The 23,519-nt window shown below is 33.9% G+C and overlaps 4 protein-coding genes and 1 non-coding gene across 5 annotated transcripts; 2 read left to right on the top strand and 3 right to left on the bottom strand.

The window, feature by feature from the left end:
* Positions 1–2,014: 2,014 nt before the first annotated feature.
* On the top strand, positions 2,015–2,368 carry LOC122583200 (non-specific lipid-transfer protein-like). The gene has a single exon (XM_043755625.1). The coding sequence runs from the start codon at positions 2,015–2,017 to the stop codon at positions 2,366–2,368; it is 354 nt and encodes a 117-aa protein (XP_043611560.1).
* Positions 2,369–2,915: 547 nt separating this feature from the next.
* Positions 2,916–7,721, bottom strand: LOC122582522. Its single transcript, XM_043754926.1, has 4 exons — positions 7,265–7,721; positions 4,803–5,252; positions 3,764–4,067; positions 2,916–3,498 (listed from the first exon to the last, which is right to left on the bottom strand). Exons 1-4 carry the CDS (start codon positions 7,682–7,684, stop codon positions 3,362–3,364), a joined length of 1,311 nt encoding a protein of 436 aa, XP_043610861.1. The 5' UTR covers positions 7,685–7,721; the 3' UTR covers positions 2,916–3,361.
* A 1,412-nt stretch (positions 7,722–9,133) lies between these two features.
* LOC122583201 lies at positions 9,134–12,598 on the bottom strand. The gene is made up of 4 exons (XM_043755626.1): positions 12,215–12,598; positions 10,850–11,299; positions 10,027–10,333; positions 9,134–9,723 (listed from the first exon to the last, which is right to left on the bottom strand). The coding sequence occupies exons 1-4, from the start codon at positions 12,596–12,598 to the stop codon at positions 9,587–9,589; spliced, it is 1,278 nt and encodes a 425-aa protein (XP_043611561.1). The 3' UTR covers positions 9,134–9,586.
* Positions 12,599–16,498: 3,900 nt separating this feature from the next.
* On the bottom strand, positions 16,499–16,633 carry LOC122584078. Its single transcript, XR_006321429.1, has one exon. It is a non-coding gene; the product is annotated as a small nucleolar RNA snoR111 (small nucleolar RNA).
* A 2,807-nt stretch (positions 16,634–19,440) lies between these two features.
* On the top strand, positions 19,441–22,162 carry LOC122581695 (protein CLMP1). Its single transcript, XM_043753949.1, has one exon. The coding sequence runs from the start codon at positions 19,489–19,491 to the stop codon at positions 21,811–21,813; it is 2,325 nt and encodes a 774-aa protein (XP_043609884.1). The 5' UTR covers positions 19,441–19,488; the 3' UTR covers positions 21,814–22,162.
* Positions 22,163–23,519: the final 1,357 nt, after the last annotated feature.

Raw genomic sequence — 23,519 nt, forward strand, 5'->3', positions numbered from 1 at the left:
AAGAACACCCATACAATTTTTATAATTTATCGACGTATGATTTTTGAGATAAAAGATTTTGAATGAATTGGAGGAATAAATGATTTATGGAGGAGAGAGAAAAAAAATGATTGGTTGAGATTTGAGGAGAGAGAAAGAGTATTATGGTTATTTTAGATAAATATAGAATAGATGAGAGGAGTATTTTGGGGATGTACTTAAAATCAATATTGAAAATTTCAACTCAATGTTGAAAATCTGGAAGGAATCTGCTTTATAATATAGTATAGATATATTTATATTTATATTTTATACATTATTTATATCTTTTAATTATATTTTTTAAATAATTTTAAAATACTTAACTAAAAATCTTTGGTTTTGCTATTAACTTAAATTTTTTAAAAATAATTTAGGTCTCCTCCTCCTAAAACTGCTAGATATGTAATTTCATTTTCATGTCTTGTAAGGCCCAACCTTATTTCCTATTTTGGATATAATTTTTTTTAAAGGTGAATTTTGCTTGAAACTTCGTGTCGCGATTTGACAGCGAGAGGTCTAACATATGTTATCTTAATCGGGTCCACGCTAGAGAGCTCCCTCGAAGTAGAAATGCATATTTCAAATACCCAATTGGGGAACCCCTACCAATCCGTCGACAATTAATAGGGGTAAACCTTGCCCCTTTAGACTTGAACCTGGGTATACTCATACCAAGCCCTCATAAAAGGACTTAAACCTAATGGTATTAACTATTAAGTTTACTATAAAAAAACTTGTTCTCTAAAAAAACTTGTTAATTACCGGTAAGCATTCAAATACATCCATTTTAGAAATATGAACTTGGTAAGAACGGTTTTGGGCCTTTAGATTTAAAGATCAACGACCTTTAAATTTTCAATGATTTTTTATTTTAAATAATGAGAAAAATGATAAAATAGGAATATTAAATTTATGTTGACATTCTCTCTCTCACGTTTTAAATCCTGATATGTTTCTCTTTCCCCTATGTTTCTTCATCCTCTATCTACTAGTCAACAACTATGGCTTCAACAAATATTCTAAATTACCAACATCTCTATCTTTTGCGGTGAATTTAGCCAGATCTCAAACACAACATCAGTAATTTATTTTACTCATCCATTGACTAATATATCTTTCCTCACAATCTCTTTCTCTTTACCCCAGCAAATGGATGCTCAAACGGTCAAACCTTATTTTGGATGCAATTTTTTTGATCATCCGTTTTATTGGCCAAACAAAGACCATTCCGTTTATATATCAAAACAAATTATTCGTTTTTTTAGCATCCCAGCAAATGGATGCTCTTTTTCCCTTTGTTCGTACAGTTTGTGCATCCATCTATGTGATGACAGTAACTTTCTTTCACTATTGGATGCACTTTCCTTTCTTTTAGTAATTTCTTTGCATCCATGGATGCATTTATCTTAATATTTTCAGGTATAGAACTTTTTTAATGGATGTACGATTATATAAATGAAACTTTGTGTTTTTGTGCATCCATCTCAATCTTTATCAAAAGTTAACAAAATTGATATCAAATTAAAGAAGATCAAAATCTGAGTTTAAATATATATTTTATTAGAGTTAACATTTACAGATTTTTAGGATATGTTTAATTGAAAGATATGGGGTTAAAGTTGTTATTGAAACAGTAATAGAAGAAAGAGAAATAATAGAAAGTTACTACTTTGTCCCTAGTTCGCACTGTTCGTATTCTAAAGTGGTTTGTACGAGAGAGAGTGACCCGTTACTTACCTATTAAATTGATTTAGATAGAATCAAAACGGATATGACCAACCGTTTTTTAAAGGAATCATTTAATCAAAGATATTCAAATTACTAAAATCGTGACAGTTATCATGCATGCATTATGCAAAATTAATTTTACCATTTAATCACATTTAATTTCCCTTATTTATATACTTCACTTAAAACCTTTAATTTAATCCATCAAACATATCACACACACAAAAAAAAAAAAGTTCTCCAACATCATCTGTATTCAGAAACAATGGCTCGAAACATGATCCAAATCGGTTTGGTTGTGTTCTTGGTGCTTCTATTGTCGAAACAACACGTAGAAGCACAAGTTAGCTGTGATCAAATAGTCATAAAGCTGATCAATTGTGAGTCTTTTTTGTTTGGATACTCTAACGTGCCCGGTGTGCAATGTTGTGCTAGTGCACAAGATGTGGTTCAACAAGCTAATGCTTCAAAAGAGGTTTTAAAGGCTACTTGTCGTTGCCTCAAGGCTGCGGCTCAAGCAATGCCAGTTAACCTTTCCAACGCGGCTCAGCTCACACAGTCGTGCAACCTCAACCTTAACATCCCCATCAGTCCTTCCGTCGACTGTGACTCGTTATGAATTTGAGAAAATAATTAGTAACATATCACAGCTTGGATGAAAATAAGAAAGTGTTATTAATGAAAATCAGTGTTTTTGGAATTGTTGTTTTTGGGATATTAAGATGTATTTCAATCTGCATACTGTATGTGATTAAATGGAATTGAATAATCAATAATAATATATAACATATTTCAATGTTTGTCCAAGTTTGGTAATATTCTTAGAAGTTTATACAGTACTATATATTCCTACAGTGTTTGTGTATTTGGTGTTGATTTTATTCATAATAGTTATCACATCAGCAGAAATATGACTATATATAGAAGGGATGATATGTTGTAGCGGATAGGTTACAATGGCTCAACTAAAAATAATATAATAAGAGCTCTATATAGTGGCGGATCTAGGAATTCGATCTAGAGGCGAGGGGCTAACAGAATTTTTTTCCTTCAATTTTTGACTGGTTTCTTTTTTGTTTTTTGGGCTGAATTCTTTCTTGTTTCCGGGTTGATATCAACTACATAATCACTCAACCCATTCATATTAAAAAAAAAAAAAAAGGAAGTACAAAGTATGTATATCTATACATACACAAAACATGTAAATACAAATTGAAGAATACAAATGCCCTGTAACTGTATACAAGATATATTGGTTTTCAAATGTCACCTTAGATTACTCGACCCTTTAAAGAATGCCAAGTAGTGCTACCGCAATAGACCACGCTGCCATAGAATGAAATCATAATTCCACAATGATACATTTGGTTCTTTGACCGGCTTGGCACTGTAAGCAGAAGGCAAGCAGATAACAGCAGAAGCCTCGTACAATCATAGTGACCAATTCCGGATGCAGAGGTAATTTTACACATTGAACTCTATCAAGCTTATAACACATCTTCAGTAAACACAACATACTGATCTTGAAGCTGTTGCCAATTTGGTTTTGCTTCACCTTTCTTGATCAAAATCTTGAAAAGAAAAATAATTTCGTACAAGGTATAATGATCATTCATGAGAAACCGATTGTTTTGTTCAGCAACCAAAGTGTGAGCGACATTTCAATCGCAAAGATCGTGTGCAGTGATGATCTATCCAGCATGAAACCGAAAACAGTGATCCCTGCTCTATTGTTCTCAAAATAACTCACTGCAAGAAACCAAAAAACACCAAGTTTTTGAAATCTAATAAGGACAAATGCAAGCAAGATTCTTAATGAAGATTATGTTTGATGTTGGTTATCAGAACTTGAACTAGAAATGATCAATGTTAAGAGCTTCAATTGGTTTTCTACTTATTCAGCTCAGAAAATTGTCACTGGTCAACCCAATCAATCCCTATACACGAAATTATTTACAATGATTTAAGTTGTGTTATGAGTTTCAAGCAACATGTGAACACCAATAAAACATACCTAAAGCTTGCCTCTTTTGGTACGAGATTGTATCCCTATAAATTGGGACCATCTTTGTATTGTCCAATTCGTCTTCATCTCCTTCATCCATATCTGAATCAATATGTGCATTGAATTGGTGATTAGCCCTGTCGGGATTAGCCATGGGAGTCTCTTCAATGGGACCAACATTATCAAATGAGTCAATGGTGGCACACGTATGCCATTTGGCTGCCAAACTAGTCACAGATTGAGCTTTGTGTGTAATTTTTGCAGCGCTACGTAGGCATATGCATAGACCACTCACTAGTGTCAAGGAGCACAGCTGGAACACAATCAAATAACCAAAGATCAGATTCAAAGCAGTTAATATGCATTATGTCAGTATGTCACAAGTTAAAAGCATATGTTTTCGGTTTTACTAATTGTTACCCCCAAAATAATCTATGACAAATGCCATTTGACTTTTCATAAGTCAACGCACATTTTTTGTTTACATATTTGTACCCGGTTAACATGAACTCATTATAAACGAAGTGTATCTTTTTACTAAAACACATTGTCAGACCTACAAACAAAGTACACATGTTGATACTTCTAAAGACTTCTGTAAAAGTAGACGTGCCAAGCAGGTCATTATTAGTTAAATTAGGTATGCATTTTGATACTTTTGAAGAGTTGTACTGTTAAACAAAGTATGCATGTTGATACTTTTAATGCGATTTGTTTATGAATTAGTTGATTTAGGTTGTGTTTTATCTCAAACGGGTCAGTAATTATTTTGGTTAAAGGCAAACGGGTTAAAGAATTGATATATGCCCAAAGCTTTTAATTCAACATTTGAGTTATTTCTAAGATAAAAACTCCTTTGTATATGCAGTTTAAACATTAGCTACAAGATAAACTAGGCCAAAAAGTCTCGGTGGGTCAACCAAGCCCTTTTTGACTCATTACCCAAGCTTATGACATTTTTGTTGCAGCAGTGTAGTATAAAAAGAATGAAATCCAGCATATGTATTTAACACAAAATACTTAAATACGAAGAAAAATGTAAAATTACCGCAAGTTCTCCAGCAGTAGAAATATTGACAAGTGACCCCGTCTCAGTTGTAACAAGCAGAGAAGCAAATTGACTTGCTGTAACCAGGATCAAAGTTGACAAAATGAATGCACGAAACCTGTGACTTATAATACGAAGAGTTCTTCTAATAGCAAGATGTTCCATCAATATTAAACCCACGTCTGCTTGTTTCTCAAACACTTTAGCAAAATCCTCTAACCGAAGTATTTGTAAAGAACACGTGAGTTTGAAGAGAACACAAACAAGAAAGAAGAGTGATGTTCGGTATAACCAAGAAGACAAAAGCAGAATGCAAGCTAACATATGGCTAAGGTAAATATTGGAAATGTAAGGTATTTGGTATCCACCAGAACTGAACCACCATATCTTGTAGGCACTATCGGCTAGAAAACATGGCACGATAAATGCACAAAGTAGCTTCATTGATCTCTGCATACACAATAGCATGTCGTCTAAATGTTAGCATAACCAAACTAGCAATACATAAATAATTATAGCCAACACTAGGCAATTATATTGAAATCTAATCGATGGAATGCTTAGATATGCATCTTGAAGATTAATCAGTTTTTTAGCAGGGTCCTTAGAGTATGTGGAACAACAACATATAATTTTGGCCTAACAGCTATTGAGGTGACCCTCAAACCTATAGGCTATAGGCCTCTTTTGATTAATAATACTTCTGCCGTTTAAAAAAAATATATATTACTCATATGTTCCTTGTTATTTACCATCATTATCCGTCACTTCCATTAGTGATCAAAAGTTATCAAACAGTCCAAACAATCAAAAGAGATTGATACATTAGTCAGTATTAAATCCTTCATATAGAACTAGTTATCCTCTATAAAGGTAGATCTATTTAATTGTAGATTGAGAACCATTGGGGATTTTTGGACTCAAGTCATCTGAAATGATGTGTTCGAATATCCAAATAAGTACTGCTTAAAATGTCGGTTTTTGCACTTTATTTAGCCTCACTTGTATGTGGCTAAAAATAGAGGCACATATAAAGGATTCTTGACTTGTTGTCTTTTGGTCCGCACAACTACACAAGGTCCATTAAACCTGTGACTGGCTACCTTTTTTCTGTTGTGGACCCAAATATTTATCAACAAGGTTTTACACCACATATTATTCATGACAACAACATCAACAACAACGATACCTAATTATGTAATAGACCGGATATGAGATACCACGTATCATTGGCAGAGAGGGAAATTAAGGTTTATGTAAGGAAATCAAAGAAAATTAGAAAAAATCGATGTCAATGTCTCAAGTTTGAAGTCAAACTCAATGAAACCCAAATGTCATGTTTATGAAAATATATCACACGTATTTAGCCCATTATCAAATTGACCTACCCATTTTGTCATAATGTATGATAATTTTATTTTAAAACTTATACACATGTCAGAGTTTGTCACCGCAAATTTAAGATCTTCTCGAGTTGGTAATCTGAGAAAAATAAAACTAGAACATATATTAAGTATATTTTTTTTCCCACAAACAAAATTTATCATGTTAAAAACCAACTTGTGAAAAAGTGAAGTTGAAATATAGATTCCCCAATTGTATATATTTAAATAAATAAACTAATAAAACATCGTTATGTAAGCCTTACGACAACGATGCCTAACTTTCCTCTTACTCAAATTCAAGTTCATCACGCAAATCCACATATATATGATTTGTGAACCACAGTCCATATCTAATCAATCACAGCCTAATATCATAATCATTATTATATAATTGTACTTGTAATAAGTTTGCATTTATTAGTTACGTATCTCGTAATTTCGTTTGCGACAAATAGTTGTTGAAAGTTAATTTTTAGACCTCCAAAGCCTTCCATTTCCTTAGAGTTTAGACCAAAAATTCATTGTCGTGTTAGACCACTAAACCAGAAGTTCATTGTTGTGTTATCTCATAGTTGAAGGATAAAATTGCCAAACTCATGTACTTTGTTTCCTTAAAAAAAAAAAAATACAACCAAGTGACAACTATCCAACTTTTAAAAACGTGTGTTGAAAGTATCCAATTGTATCTAAAAATATACATATTAAAAAAAAAAAACTTAATAAAACATAACATTTCTAAAATGACAGAAATGAAATGAATTCACATTCCTGTCTTGGGACAAAGTAATAGATGAAAGTGCCGGACTGACTTTCGATCATTTTATAAAGAGTTCGAATCGAACCCAGATAGAAAATTTTCACACTTGATCCGACCCTTTTTTTTATTAGACATCAAATATGATCAACAATTAACACACCATCCAGGTTCAAATTCAAGTCTTGGGACAGTGTCTAGAGTACCGGCCCATAATACTGGTTAGGCCACGTATATCAGAGTCAAAGTCAAGTACTCTGGAGTTTTTACAAAATAAATTAATAACATAAGTATAAGAAAAATTAAGAGGAGATATAACTTACATGAAGCTGATCAGAATACCCATCACGAACTTTAACGCTAACATCCGACATCTTATCGAGAAACAAGAATTTCCTGAGCCCATATTTCTTAGCAAAAGCTGACAAATTAATAAAAGAAAGTGTCGAACAAATCGACAATGATAACTGGACGATCATATCGAATGGTCTTTGATGACTGTGATCACAAGTGTTACATTGATACACAATATGTGACAACATGGGTACACCAATTGTGAATATGAAAAAAATGACCCATGATAGAATAGCTTTATATGGGTTTGATTGATCAATGAAGATCCATGAAAATCTTGTTGATTCTAGTGTGTCGATTATCCAATAGTTTGACTTTGACTTTGGATTGTATTGTTTATTGTTGTCGTTGGTGATTGTAATTAAGGTTTCTTCTCTGTCTGGTTCCATTGATGAATTTGGAATACAAAATGATTGAATCTTGTGATTTGTTTGTTTTTGTTATATAGAAGGTGAGAATTGGGAGCCATTTATATAAGTTGCTTTATTTAAGAAAGTTATTCGAATTGATCCTTGAGATTTGGTTGATTTCAAATTTATCTGTTGAAGTATATAAATTGACCTTTTATGCCCCCTAACTTTTTGGTTTTTTTTTTTTCCATTTTTTAGGACATTAATCCCTTGAGGTCGAACATAGATTGTCTTAACTGAATGTGCGTTAAAGAGCCTCTCGACGAGTAGATCACTATTTAAACTCTCTAGGACGAAAACAACAATGTCAAAGCTCGAACTTGAGAAATTGAAGATAAAATTTCTTACTTACTCATTCTAAAGCAAACCAGTAGTCAATTCACTTAAATAAGTTATAAAAAATATCACATTATACATCCAGAAATAATTTTGGAGCTTTTGAACACTATGCACCCAGAAATAATTTTGGAGCACAATTTTGAGGTCTTGGATTCTTCTATTTTAAGGTATCAATGTATCACGGTGCAAAACATTCTTGTAGCATAATGTTTTTTTTCATCGCTAATGTATTGCATCAAAATGTAGCAGCAAATATTCAAATTCATATTTTTATTTTCTATGTATTAAAACTTCAAAATATTCATTAGTATTGCTTCAATAAATTATGGTGTTATTTTTCATTATAACAAGTTAAATACTCGATAAAAAAAAATACAAAAATATATTCAATTGTTTAACATGGTTTAAATTGTAAAAATCCCCAATGAGTTTATTTTTAGAATTTAATTTAGTCATACAATATACAGTATCAATCAGTTATAAAAATTTGGTGTGATGAATAATGCAGCACTTAATTCAAATCAAAATATATAAATGGTTAAATATTGTAGCACACTTGCACCAAATTTTAGCATCATGTCGGTGACTGGTTAGAGATGGATTGCACAAAAGTTTGCAATTTATTGATGAATTGGAGCATTAATTCGAGATGAACTTAGTTAAAACATATCAAGAGTGGCCGTGGAAACATTCACGAGAATATATCAGTTAGTCCGCATACATTTGAGTCAAACGTTGGGCCAACCTGGACTGCACACTAGGCTAACAATACTTGACGTCTTGACCTAACCCAAAACTGATGTGAAAAAATTAATTCAAGGTTGTGTATTATCGACCTGAACCTGTCGATCTAATTATTTTCGAGCCGGGTTTGATTTAGCCATTTGGATACCCATTAACCTCAAAGCAACCTATTTCACCAAAAACCCAAAAGCTTACCCAACCCAGCATCCCATTTGACTTGTTTCACTTGATGCTATGTGTAAAACTACCTTCCATGGTAAACTACAGTTTGATGATTAAAGAAGCTTTTCCGAAACCAAATCTCATCCTGACAAAGAGAAAGTACCGGTAACTATAAGTCTATAAGTATACCTTTGTGCATATAAAACCATGAAAAATACCAATGCCTCACAATAGTACACAAAACATCACCACATCACAGGATATTAACTCAAATAGAATGTTAAGTGGTACTAATCCCATAGACTACATCACAATACATGAATTTATATCTCCAGAATGAGACATTTGGTTATATGACTGACTGTGGCATGCGAATTGGCTTTGTACACGTAAGGCCAAGCTGACAAAAGACTAGAATTCTGATCAATGAGTGGCCAATCGAAGGATGCCAAGTGATGCTAAGTTGACGATGTTACAGATTCATCTCTATCAAGCTCATATTCTAATTAGTACATGTTAAGAATACACTAGATACTGATATTGAAGTTGCTGTCAATATGGTTTACCTACAGCATTTCTTGAGCCAAAATTTCTGAAAAGCGAAGTGACTTAATGGGTACGATTTATAGAGATCTTTCAAGAGAAATTGATTGTTTTTTTGAGCAACCAAAGTGTGAGTGACATTTCAACTGCAAAGATTTTACGCAATGTTGCTCTATCCAGCAGGAAACCAAAAACTGTGATCCCAGCTTTGGTGTTCTCAAAATAAGTTGCTGCAAGAAACCAGAAAACTCAACTTTTTAAAATCTCATATATTATGACATATGTAAGCAAGATTCTTGATATATATTATGTTCAAACTGACTGCTGGAACTTGAAGTCAAAATGATCAAACCTTCAAAATTCAAGTACAAAACTACTTGTATGATTTATTTATTTTTAATTATTAAGCAAAAAAGTGTTAGAAGTCAACCCAACTAACCCTTTTTGACCCATACCAGAAAATTTATCTATTTCTAACTATTCAAGTTATGTTATCAGTCTGAAGCAACATGTAAACAGCTAAAAAAACATACCTAAAGCTTGTCTCTTTTGATTTGAGATTGTGTCCCTGTAAACTGGAACCATATTTGTATTGTCCAATTCATCTTCGTCTACTACCTCATCCATGTCTGAATCAATATGTGCATTAAAATGGTAATTAGTCCTGTCGCGATTAGCCATGGGAGTCTCTTCAACGGGACCAACATTATCAAACGAGTCAATGGTGGCGCACGTATTCCATTTGGCTGCCAGACTAGTCACAGATTGACTTTTGTGTGTAATCCTTGCAGCGCTACGTAGGCATATGCATAGACCAGTTACAAGTGTCAAGTAGCACAACTGCAACACAATCAGAAAACCAAAACTCAGATTTTAAGGAGTTGAAAGCAGGTCTTTACAAGTTTTACTAATTGTAACAAAATAAATTCTGCGACAAACACCATTCGACTAATATACTACCGTTGTAGTGTTCTCAAAAGTATATCAATTTAAAAGATGAGAAATTCGTTATTGTGACCTCATTAGAGGCAACATGTATCTTATTCTGGAACATGATGTTGGACCTACAAGGACCAAGCCATGCGCGTTGGTACTTTTAAAAAGTTTCTAATGGGTCAGTTGATTCTTTTTTGGTTAAGGGGAACAGGTTAGAGAACTGCTAATTGCAGAAGCCTTTTATTCTGACATTCAAATTATTTCTGTTTATGAAACATCCTCTGGATTTATGATACAAGCCAGCCCATTTCCTATTATCAAACCTACCAACCCGCCCTTGATACTCTATAGAAAATCATGAATCTGCCATCATATATATAAGCACAAAATCCTTAAAACGGAAAATGAATGTAAAATTACCGCAAGTTCTCCAGCAGTGGAAATATTAACAAGTGAGCCAGCCTTAGTTGTAACAAGCAGGGAAGCAAACTGACTTGCTGTAACCAAGATCAAAGTTGACAAAATGAATGCACGAAACCTGTGACTTATGACACGCAGAGTTCTTCTAATAGCAAGATGTTCCATCAATATTGAACCCACATCGGCTTGCTTCTCAAACACTGTAGCAAAATCCTTTAACCGAAGTATTTGTAAAGAACACGTGAGATTGAAGAGAACACAAACAAGAAAGAAGAGTGATGCTCGGTATAACCAAGATGATAAAAGCAGAACACACGCGACAGTGTGGCTTAGGTACATGTTGAAAATGTAAGGTATTTGGTTTCCGCCAGAACTAAACCACCATATCTTGTAAGCACTATCGGCTACAAAACATGGAACGATGAATCCACAAAGTAGCTTCACTGATCTCTGCATACACAATGCATGTTCCAAGTGTTGGCTTAATCAAACAATAGATACATAAATGATTATCAACAACTTTGTTTAAAATTATTTAAGGGAATGCTCAGATGTGCATCTTGAAAGTGATTAATCAGTTGCTAGCGTTTACTGAATGAATTGGCCTAACGATGATCAAGGTACTCCATAAAACATGGGTTCAAGTTCTACTTAACATGATAATAATAGTAATGAATAAGTATATTAGAGTAAAGACTGATGTTGTATATAATGTATCATTTAAAAAATAGTAAGGAGTGCATTCTCAAAATCTTAGATATATACAAATTAACATTTTACACCAGGAGAGAAAAAGAAAAAAGAAAAATTGGAAGGAAAATCAATAAAACTAAAACTAATGTCCTAATCTAGATGGTCAACTTCAATGTGACAAAAAAAATGCCATGAACATTACACGTATTGAATTGAACCCATTCTCAATTGTCATTTTATAATACTAAAATCCATATTAACTTAATATTGCACACCTGTCATCAGATATTTGAATACTCCTTTCTATTTATAATTGCTAGCAAATGAAAAGACAGATTCCACGTTAAATCATAATCATTTAGAATCAGATTTCAATTTATAAAACAATCTGTCTCTTTCTTTTCTTTCTGTTTTCCATGAAAAAAGGGTCAAATGGCAAACGTTAAAAATTTAATTATGTAAATGTAAATGATTATGCAGTAAAATTGCCAACAGTCATTTACTCATTTACCATACTTTATTAAATGTTAACTGTTAGAAAAACCTGGTTTTGAAAGAATCTGATTCTATCAAGAGAAAATCAAAACTTTACAGTTTAGCAAAATAATCTTAAGTTAAGAATAAAATATAATTAAGAAAAAAAAAGAGTAAACAATTTAACAAAGGACTTACATGAAGCTGATCAGAATAACCATCACGAACTTTAACACTAACATCAGGCAACTTGTTGAGAAACAAAAATCTCCTGATTCCATATTTCTTTGCAAAACCTGATAAACTGATGAAAGACAGTGTCGAACAAGCCGATAACGATAACTGAACGATTATATCGAATGGTCTTTGATGACTATTGTCACAAGTGTTACATTGAAACACAATATGTGACAACATGGGTACACCAATTGTAAATATGAAAAAAATGATCCATGATAGAACAACTTTGTATGGGTTTGATTGATCAATGAAGATCCATGAAAACCATGTTGATTCTAGTGTATCTATGATCCAGTAGTTTGACTTTGACTTTATTAATAAGGTTTTTCTCTCTTGTTCCATTGATGAGTTACAAAATGATTGAATCTTGTGATTTGTTTTTTTCTTGTGAAAGAATGGACGACAACTATAGAAGTGTTTTTTTTTGTTTGATGAAGTTACATAAATGATCCTTTAGGTTTGGTTGTTTTATGTTTGAAGTTAAAAAAGTGACCATACTAACATCCCTTTGCGCCAGTTAAGTTGAGTAGAAATCTCAATTTCCAACGAAAACATGTTGCCTAATCCTATTCCGATAAAACTCGATTGCACTCGAACTAGACGCGTTGATCCTTGGCCGGTGTCTGCCTTCATTGCACGCTACCACCAACCATCGGTGAGAGTAAGGATCGAACCTTAATAAACTTAATGATAAGGGTATATCTTACCAATACACCTAATGATGCGAATTTTTTTTAAATGTTTATTTACTTCACTGAAATTGTTTATTTATTTACTGTAACAACAGAATGATTGAACTTATTTATAACTTTAGAGATGAACCATGTTCAATTAATTAACAAAGTACAGTCTTGGAAAAACAAACAGGAGAATGTAAGTGTAGTTTCTCATTAAGCGTATATATGTAGAATTCTTCATAGTTAACATCTGTTATTTTGAACAGTGAGTTTCTTATTTGACATCCGAGACATCTCACCATGTAATAGTGAACTCCTGCAGGTACTCTAAAATATAAAATTTCGACTATGAGCTATTACAAGCTATTTAAAAGAAAAACTTTTAGTACATGTCTACCTGGGAAATAGAACACGTGATCTAAAGTACAACTAGGTCCAACTAGTTGATATAGCCCTCATTTTTCAATTAATATATTTACTAATAAAAAAAGGAAAACAAAAGTCTTTCTTTTTCGTTCATGCTTTTAGTGTTTTGAGGGGATGCATAATTTGATGGTGGGTTGCTGGTATTGATGTTGGTGACGGATCTTGGCCGGATTTGGGTTCCACTTGCTTGGTTCGGCCATAGTCTGAAGTACCAAAACATCTGAGAAGTTTTAGTACCCTTTTCGAAACACCAAAAGAACAAATACGCCATGAAAACATTTTGAAGCCATTTCCGGTGGTGGGGAAGCCGGTATTGGTGGTGGTAACGGATATTAGCCGTTTATATATACACACATTTACATATACATCACAGCGTATATATATATATATATATATATATATATATATATATAATAGGTTGTGAGGTATATGTATGTCTATATATATCCGCCCAAAATCTTTTGCCTGGCTTCTTCGTCATCGGAAACGGATTGGAACGTTTTCGTAATGTATCAATTTCCACGTCGTTACATAAAGGGAACGACAACCCACACACAGTGGCGGTACCACATGGGGGTGGGGGGTGGGGGGGGCAAAGGGGGGCAAATGTCCTACTTCAAATTTAGATTTTGTCATGTATTTTTAAAATTTTCATTGATTTTTAAAATATTTTTATAGGTTTGTAACATTTTAACCCCTTTTATAGTTAACTTTCACAGATTTTTTAGTTTTGCCCTATTTAGAAAATTATTCTAGTACCACCTCTGCCCACACACATTTTGGTGCCTCAAAAAATGGCCAAAGCGAGTAAGTCGATCCCATATCCGGCCAAAATCTGTCACCGCCACCAATACCCGCCTTCCCCACCATTAGATGAAACATCCCCTCAAAACTTTTAACAAAAGAAAGGAATGTGTAATTCATACGAAAGTGAGGAGGAAATTTGTGATTTTGAAGTTAAGGAAGAAACCTGCAATTTACGAAGGACGAAATTTGTAATTTTTCCAAAGATATATATGTGTAAATATCTCATATTCTAAGGAGGGTAAATATTTTTGTTCTTGAATTAAAGTTTTTTTTTTTTGTTGATTAAAGAAAAAAAATAATTTAACTTTTCACTTTTCGTCCCTGAAGTTGGCACGTTTTTCAATTTTCGTCCTCTAAGTGAAAAAATTACAATTTTGACCTTAAAGTTGACAGATTTTTTCAATCATCGTCCCTCACCAAACGTCGTTAAGTTTCAGCCGTTAATTCAGACACGTGCAACACTCGTGAAGGACTGAAACTGCAAAAAATGACAAATTCAGGGACAAAAACTGAAATTTACTTTTCTGTTTTCATCATCTTCGTCTTCTCCGGCTGACTTTCGTCTAGAAAATTTGCCGGAAAACTTAAAATGCCGATATCTCACTCGTTTTTCTTCGAATTAGACCACAAAATCACCACCAAACTTCTCAAAATTAATTTCCGCACGAATCCTAACCAAAAGATTTCAGATTCAACACTTGCCGGAAAACTCAAAATACCCATAACATGGATTTTGAGCAATATTTCTATACGATTTAGCTTGTTCCAAGAATGCAATATTTCTGTTTTCACAAATAAGTCTATGTTGGATTAGGTACGTACTCCTCACTAAGACACCAATGGTGTGCCTCATTCATTATTCCATATTCATCTAGTATTGTGTTAAGTTTCATAGCGATTCGTTACTTTTCAATTTTGGCGAATTAGTTAGATGTTAGTTTCATCGTAAGAATTTCGATATATTTTACTGGTCAATTGTTAAGGTTATTAAGTTTTTACAATAGTTAGAGTAGATTGAGGTACAAAGAATTCGGGTGTGACAACCGATTCATTGCATCTCGTTTTGATTATAAGTTATTCGCACTCAAAGTTGTCAGTTCGTACAATTTCTATGCTAGTTTGTTGACTTTTTTGGTCTAACTGGGTCTTGGTTATAATTTCATTTACAATGCTTTTCATTTACATTTCATGAAATATTGGCATTTTAAAATTTTTTTGGTTAGGATTCGTGCAGAAATTAATTTTGAGAAGTTTGATAGTGGTTTCATGGTCTAATTCGAAGATATGAGTGAGATATCGGCATTTTAAGTTTTCTGGCGAAATTTTCGACGAAAGTCAGCCAGAGAATATGAAGATGATGACAATAGAAAAGTAAAATTCAATTTTCGTCCTTGAACTTGTCATTTTTTGCAGTTTCATTCCCTCACGTGTTTTGGACATGTGTGACTTAACAGCCAAAACTTAATGACGTTTAGCAAAAGACAATGATTGAAAAAATCTCCCAACTTTAAGGTCAAAATTGTAATTTTTTCATGTAAAAAACGTAACAACTTCAGTGACGAAAAGTGTAATTTACTCTCGATTGTTTCTTACACTCATTAGTTGTTAATATACCTAAATGTTTTTTTTCGCAAAGATCACAAGAAAACAAAATAAATTCTAAAAAGATCATTATACTTCACCAAAATACAAACGCATGTTGGAAATTTGTTTAAAACATATTGGGGGGTGTTTGGGTTAGCTTATTTTCATGGCTTTTTTCTTATTTGCTTATGAAAGTAAAATAAGCTACTTTTTAATGTTTGTGTAGGCTTATTTACTTAGGCTTATTAGTTTATATAAGCCATTTTTGAGAAGATCTTTGCCAAGTTTTTTAGCTTATTTCCCTTCATTTTCCTTTCAAAAGCCATAAGCTAATCCAAACACTACAAAAAAGCTTATAAACTTAAAGCAAAAAAGCCATAAACTACTTATATTTTATAAGCATAAGCCATTTTATAAAAGCCAGGCGAAACACCCCTGGAATGCCAAAAACATCTGCAGGTATGCTGGAAATTTGTTTAAAGCATATTGTAATGCCAAAAACACCCATGGGTAGGTAAACATTACTAGTACTACCATATGGAAAATTATAAGTGATGATTCAATTTTTTTTGTTTTTTAACCTCAGTGTAATTAATATTTTAAAAAATACGACAAGAACCCAAATATGAGAAATAGTAACAAAATTACATATTAAAGTTTCGGCTAATCTGACACAACGACTACTATATATATCAAGATTACAACAGCGATTTAATAAGAATGAAATTTTTTCATGATATATATAATAATGTGGACAAGTAACAATCAGATCGTCAATGGAAAAAAATAACGACTGAAACGATATATCTTGCCATCTTTATTTTATCCTTCTGTTATCTATATGACAAGACAACTTTCATATATGTGTCTCTCAATATATTTATCAACAGAGGAATCAAAAAAAACTTATTCAAGGTATTAAAGTTAAAAGAAAGAAAGATATACATACAGAATTTTATATCTAAGAATTGGTTAATAATTATTAGATGAGTTTGAAACTCACATATGGAGGCGAGAAAGATTAGAAGTCGGGCGATGAGGGTGTTTGGTATTTATAGAGAAGGTTTTGAAGAAAAACCCTATTCGCTCCTTGATGTGTATTTTACCTTCATACCCTTTCAAACGGCAGACGTAAATTGCTAATGGATTTTCATTACAAAGTCCAAAACCAGTTAAAAGTTTTTTCTATAAAAGGACACACTAAAGGAATGGTAGTGAATTGTTAATGGGCCATCAGTGGTCCAATTACTTAGAGATCCAGTTAAGTAATGGATCCAAGTGTCCAATTAGAAATCTCAGGTACTTTTGTTTTAAACAAATGCTTTATAGCTTTACAAGTTACCAATTTTTCTATTATTATCTTTTCTACCTTTATTTTTGAACAAAAAATTTAGGTCCAGCAGCATGTCTTTTCATATACCTAACTCCAATTTTAGAGGAAACCCATACTGAAAAACCATTGTCTCTATTTCTGAGAGCATTTTGCTCACACCAGGATTTAAACCCAAGACCTTTCAGTCTCAAGTTTCATCATATACCAATCCATCTAATTACGATATCCGACCTATATGGTAATAACTATTATGGGGTATCAAGTAAGTAGCCGGTCAAATAATTTCTTGAAAATAGTTTTTAATTTCTTTTATTATGAGTTGTAATTTTCATGTCATATTTTTATTTTCAATTTCCATCTCATCTTTCTATTTCATGCTTAAAAAATCTCATCATCATATTCATGGTATCTCATCATCAACATCATTTAGAACTCAGAATACGAAAATCAAACCACCAAAGTCACAACAAAATTAACCACATCATAACACAAGCTTCATCATACACCATTCAGAAGTTGTTCATCAAACGAAAACATATCATAATACAAAAAACTCTTGAGAACATATATATCTTATAATATGTATGATCTCGAATGGACTATAAAATTGGATCTACATTTGATCGCATATTTCCATGCTTCACTTATACTGCATTAATTGTCAAGTTTTAAGTAGCAAGAAAGTAAAATATATAACATGAAACGAAATCAAGTTTTAACTGCCAAGAAGTAATGTAAAAAAATATGAAATGAAAGAAAATAAATATGAAATGAAAGAAAAAAAAAAGGAAAGATTTGTGAGATAGGAGTGGAAATAGAGGGCTCATAATTTTGTGAGCCTTGTGGAATGGCACCATTTAGACAAAAATATGCAAGCTTGTTACGCTAACACAACCAAATAAGAACGAACTATACCATATATCTCACATTTCGCTTTAGAACAATCAACGAATAATTAAAAGATATAATGTCCATGGTGGTCCCTCTTCCACGGGTTTTGGGTCCCAATACCGTCTTCGACGGTGTGTGGGGGAGGTTGATATGTAGACAGTCTTACCCCTACCAAAGGTAGAGAGGCTGCTTCCAGGTTCTACCATAGGTAGAAAAGGACCTCCAGCCTTGCTGGGCATGAGGATCGAACCCATGACCTCTGTTTCCAGAGGCATGAGCTCCAACCACTAATCCAACTCAGTTGGTTTTAAATAATGTAGTTAATGAATACCAAAATTGGGTATTGGGCCATTGTATAGTAAATTGGGGGAATAATTATGATTGTCCGCTTATTTTCCCCACCTTATATTCCTACAAGTTCTCATCTTTTATTTTTATTTTTATCTCTCATATTTTATACACTCCCCTCATCCATCATTATCTTTCATCCTCTCATATACTCTTCCCCCATCAAAGAGAAGATTTATCACAAATCTATCAAACACAGTCCAATCAAAAAACATTTAGGTTTTTACATTAATACTATAAATTTATCTCTATTATTATTTTTCTATTTTCTTAAACAACACTTTAATGATAATAATGAATGGATGAAAATAACAACCCGAATGAGTAACACCAGCAACAAAAGATGAATTTATTCATATTTTTTGATGACTACTCTTGTATGTTCATGGTATATATAGAAACTTATGAGCCATACCGTTACCGGTTTACTGCCACCACCTGTGGCCATTACTGTCACTTCATTACGTGGGTACCCCTCTCATTTCCTGTAACTAAATGCTACTTAATTAAGAGAGTTTGGACTCAAGCACCTTTAATAACAAATGTAAAGTAATGAAAAGTCAAGGATTAGTCGCTCGCTACACTTTCTACTTGGGTAAAGATAATGAATAGATCAATAGACGTTCATTATTCACTTTTCACAATATAAACGGAGGTCCTTTTAAAAGGAGTCTTTATACTCTAGGTAAAAATTTAAATCTCTAATACATTATCTCATAGATTATTTATGTGCAAAATACAACATCGATAATAGTCCAGGGACCATTTATACAATAACTCAAATCAACTTACTCCCTCCCCCACTTGATATACATATAATATACACACTATTTCATTTCATTATTTTATTTTATATATGCAAGCTCATCACCACCCTTGTTACTGCTGCTACATCCCCTATCTAGGGTTTCCCATTAAACCCCATATACAAATTCAATAAATAAATCAATAATTGCCTTAAACCCCTCAAAAATCCAATTTTGTAATTTCATTTCTTCAAATCCTACATGCTTTCAATCTAGGTAACTTTTGTATATCTTTTCATTTTCTTGAATTATTATTTTTTATCCATAAATTAGTTAACTTTTTTATTTTTTATTTAGTTTAATTTGATTTAGATTAGTATTTATATATTTTGTTAGTTAGAAATAATAAAAAAAATAAAAATGGGGAAAGCTGGTGGTAGGAAGAAGAAAGGCAGCAGTAATAGTAATGTTGTTAGCCAAAACCAAAGTCAAGGTCAAGGTCAAAGTCAAAACCCTAGTCAAACTGAGAGTAATGTTAACACGAAACCGATGTCGAATGGTGGTGGGGTGGATTTGGATGCAACCCTTTTCTTGAAAAGAGCTCTTGATCTTAAAGAAGAAGGAAATAAGAGGTTTCAAAGTAAGGATTTTGCGGGTGCGCTTGAACAATATGAAAATGCGCTTAAGTTGACTCCGAAAGGTCACCCTGACCGAGCGGTGTATCATAGTAACCGTGCGGCTTGTTTGATGCAAATGAAGCCGATAGATTATAAGATGGTGATATCTGAGTGTTCTATGGCGTTGCAAGTTCAGCCTAGGTTTGTTAGGGCTTTGCTTCGTAGGGCTAAGGCTTTCGAGGCTGTTGGGAAGTATGAAATGGCTATGTTAGATGTGCAGACTCTTTTAAGTGTAGAACCGAGTCACAGGGATGCTTTAGAAATTGCTAGGAGGTTGCGAGCGCCTATTAATGGGGCTCGTCAGGATGTGCAGCAGGACCTTCAGAGTCGCCCTTCGCCTGCGGCTCTTGGGGCTTCTGCTATACGTGGAGCCCCGATTTCTGGACTTGGACCTTGTTTGCCACCCCGTCCTGTTCCTAAGAAGACTGGAGTTTCTGGGTCGGTTAATGTTGGAAATAATAAGGTGGAAAAGACGTATCCTGTTCCGCCTGTTGAAACTGACCATGAGGTTAAAACTAGCCAAATGCCTAAACTAGTTTTGAAGCCTTCAGGCGGGTCTTCTAATAAATCTAGTGTTAATGCTAACAAGGATAACCAGACTGAAAAGGTGGTATCTTTAAAACCGCCCGCACCACAGGTTGTAATTCAATGGAGATCTTTGAAACTCGTGTATGATCACGACATAAGGCTTGCACAAATGCCAGTGAACTGCAGCTTTGCGGTGTTGAGAGAGATTGTAAGCAAAAGGTATCCGTCTTCCAAGTCAGTCCTGATAAAATACAAAGATGATGATGGGGATTTGGTGACCATAACTTGTACTCGTGAACTCAGACTGGCTGAATCTATTGCAGACAACCTTGTTCTTCCAGAGAAAGAATCTGATATAGAAAAGTTCGACTTGATTGGGATGTTGAAGTTGCATATTGTTGAGGTTAGTCCAGAACAAGAGCCACCATTGTTGGAGGAAGTTGAGGAGGTAGAAGAAGAGAAACCTGTTGAGATCGAGCCGATTGAAGCAGAAAATAGTGAGACCCATACCCATACAGAACCTGATAAAGATCAGAAGATAGAAAAAGAAGCTGATGCAACAGAAAAGCCAGCATCATCTGAAGAACCCGAGTTGAAAGAGGTGGAAATGGACGATTGGCTATTTGAATTTGCTCAGTTATTCCGGACCCATGTAGGGATTGACCCAGATGCCCATATTGACCTACATGAGCTTGGAATGGAAATGTGCTCTGAAGCACTTGAAGAAACCGTCACTAGTGAAGAAGCTCAGATTCTCTTTGATAAGGCTGCCTCAAAGTTTCAAGAAGTTGCAGCTTTGGCTTTTTTCAATTGGGGGAATGTTCATATGTGTGCTGCCCGTAAACGTATCCCTATAGATGACTCGGGTGATAAAGAGATGGTGGCAACCCGGCTTCAAGGAGCATATGATTGGGTGAAAGATAAATACACATTAGCAAGAGAGAAATACGAAGAGGCACTGTTGATAAAACCAGACTTTTATGAAGGATTACTAGCATTAGGCCAACAGCAATTTGAAATGGCGAAACTTTATTGGTCGTTTGTTGTTGCCAAAAAAGATGACTTGTCAAAGTGGGATCCAACAGAAACAATACAGCTTTTCGACAGTGCTGAACAGAAGATGAAATCCGCAACCGAGATGTGGGAAAAGCTAGAGGAACAACGAGCTAAAGATGCAAAAGATCCTAATGTCAGTAAAAAAGAAGAATTATCGAAGAAAAAGTCAAAGGTCAATAGTGATGTTTCAGCTGATGAGGCAGCAGAACAAGCAGCTGTTATGAGATCTCAAATACATCTGTTTTGGGGTAATATGTTGTTTGAAAGATCTCAAGTCGAGTGCAAGTTGGGTTTGACGGGCTGGAAGCAAAACTTGGACACAGCGGTTGAACGGTTCAAGCTTGCTGGTGCGTCAGAGGTTGACATATCAACGGTCTTGAAGAACCATTGCTCTAACGCGGAAGCTGCAGAAGGTGATGACAAAAAGATTAAAGATGCAAGTCCAGATGCGGTAAACAAAGATGATAATGGCGATCAATCTTGATAAGGTATGACATTTTTCTTTTTTGAGTTCCCTAATGCAACAATTTTCGCGTGCTTGTAATATTAGATTTGAGGAAGGGTTTACGGAAGAAAGATCTGGTGTCATAATGTTTCATTCTTTGGATCATAAGTTTTTGGTGATGCTAATTTTTTCACCTAAAACATCTTTTAGTGACAAGATGTTCAGGCCTGCATTGTGTTTGGTGTTTGGTGTTTGTTTTCCTTGTTTTTTTCTTTCCTTTTTCTATTTTATTATATACTTGACATTTTGAGGTAATGTTTGGGCCTTGTGGGACTATAATATTATAATCCGTGTGCAAATTAAGCTATCTGCATGTTTGTATGGTTTATGATGAGCTTCATTGATTTTTGACAATCTGTTTTGGTGTTTTGGTTCACATAATTTATTTATGCTGTTTTTATTGAAGGGTATATGCTTAAGAGATACCCATAGTACCAAAAGTTCAGCTGTGTTATACTTTGTTGAAAGGGCATTTTAGATGGTTGTTGAATGAGAATCTTTGCTGGGTTTACTTAGATATTTGCTGAGGGGGTGTTCAGCTTAACTTATTTTCTGGGCCTATTGAAATTTCAAAAAGCTGACTAGCTTATTTTTTGGACTTATTTGAAGCTTATTAACTTGATAAGCGTCAAATTATAAGCTCACAAGCAGCATGACAGAAAAGAGTTGTGGGTGTGAGTAATTATACTATCTACCTTATTGGTCTCACTATTGGTTTTTTTCATTTCGTATTTGATAGAACTTGTTTGGCCAATAAATTGAGCCCCCTCCCCCTTTTTACGGTTTAGAAGCTCGTTGATGCGAGCTAGATTTCATTACAGGTCAGGTCTTAGCTCTGCCAAGCATCAAAATGAGTCAAAACTAGCAGAACTTTTGTGGTGATGCTTAGAGAGTAGATGTCACCAAATCAGTTTATTTGAGTTGGATGATTGATTTAGACAGATAACAAAACATGTGCATATGTCAAGGACTGATGGTTAAAGAAAAATCGAATAGATGGATGAAAGGTTTGATGGGTCAACCCATCCCAACCAAATAAATTCTGACCTGTTATATTACCACACGACTTCCTAATACAGTACCTTCAAATCTTCAATGATTCAGATTATTTGATGTGCCAGTTCTCTTTTTTGTATTCCGACTATTCTCTGATTATATTGCTAAAGTTCATGGTTCTAATGAGATTCATTTAATACATTGGACCAAATTCACTCTTAACAGACCAACAGTCTAATGACAACGGGACGAAGAATACATTGCGTACTGGATAAAAAATTCCAGAAAAGTTACCATCTCCGTTAAACACCCCATAAAAAGCAACAAAATCCCAATTTGAAGAATGTTATCATGAGGGTATTATCGGTATGAATATGTAGAAGATGACCAACCGCTTTTCTAGAACATAATACAGGTATGGCTTTATATCGTTAAGCTTCGAGTCAAGTCTCGTTGTTTGAATTTGGCCCGCTGTGTACTTTATAATTTACATAGAAAAAAATAGGGATGCCATCCTTGAGAAACAAGGATGCTTTACCCTGGCCTTTTCTGCAATGCTACAACTTTTGCAATATTAATTTACGCTAAAGTTATTTATGTGAACCCATCTTAACGTGTTACCCAACCCAGAAAACCATATTCATATTGTTACCGCAGCTATTTATGTGAAGAGAATATGAAGCTCAGTG

The sequence above is a fragment of the Erigeron canadensis genome, chromosome 9 (assembly GCF_010389155.1).
Source record: "Erigeron canadensis isolate Cc75 chromosome 9, C_canadensis_v1, whole genome shotgun sequence".
Lineage (NCBI taxonomy): Eukaryota > Viridiplantae > Streptophyta > Magnoliopsida > Asterales > Asteraceae > Erigeron > Erigeron canadensis.

Coding starts and splice junctions, on each gene's coding strand:
- LOC122582522 (XM_043754926.1), bottom strand. CDS start 7,684: ATGGAACCAGACAGAGAAGAAACCTTAATTACAATCACCAACGACAAC. Junction 4,068..4,802: donor CTACTGCTGGAGAACTTGCG/GTAATTTTACAT, acceptor ATTGTGTTCCAG/CTGTGCTCCTTGACACTAGT. Junction 3,499..3,763: donor CCAAAAGAGGCAAGCTTTAG/GTATGTTTTATT, acceptor GGTTTCTTGCAG/TGAGTTATTTTGAGAACAAT.
- LOC122583201 (XM_043755626.1), bottom strand. CDS start 12,598: ATGGAACAAGAGAGAAAAACCTTATTAATAAAGTCAAAGTCAAACTAC. Junction 11,300..12,214: donor GTTATTCTGATCAGCTTCAT/GTAAGTCCTTTG, acceptor TTGTGTATGCAG/AGATCAGTGAAGCTACTTTG. Junction 10,334..10,849: donor CCACTGCTGGAGAACTTGCG/GTAATTTTACAT, acceptor ATTGTGTTGCAG/TTGTGCTACTTGACACTTGT.
- LOC122583200 (XM_043755625.1), top strand. CDS start 2,015: ATGGCTCGAAACATGATCCAAATCGGTTTGGTTGTGTTCTTGGTGCTT.
- LOC122581695 (XM_043753949.1), top strand. CDS start 19,489: ATGGGGAAAGCTGGTGGTAGGAAGAAGAAAGGCAGCAGTAATAGTAAT.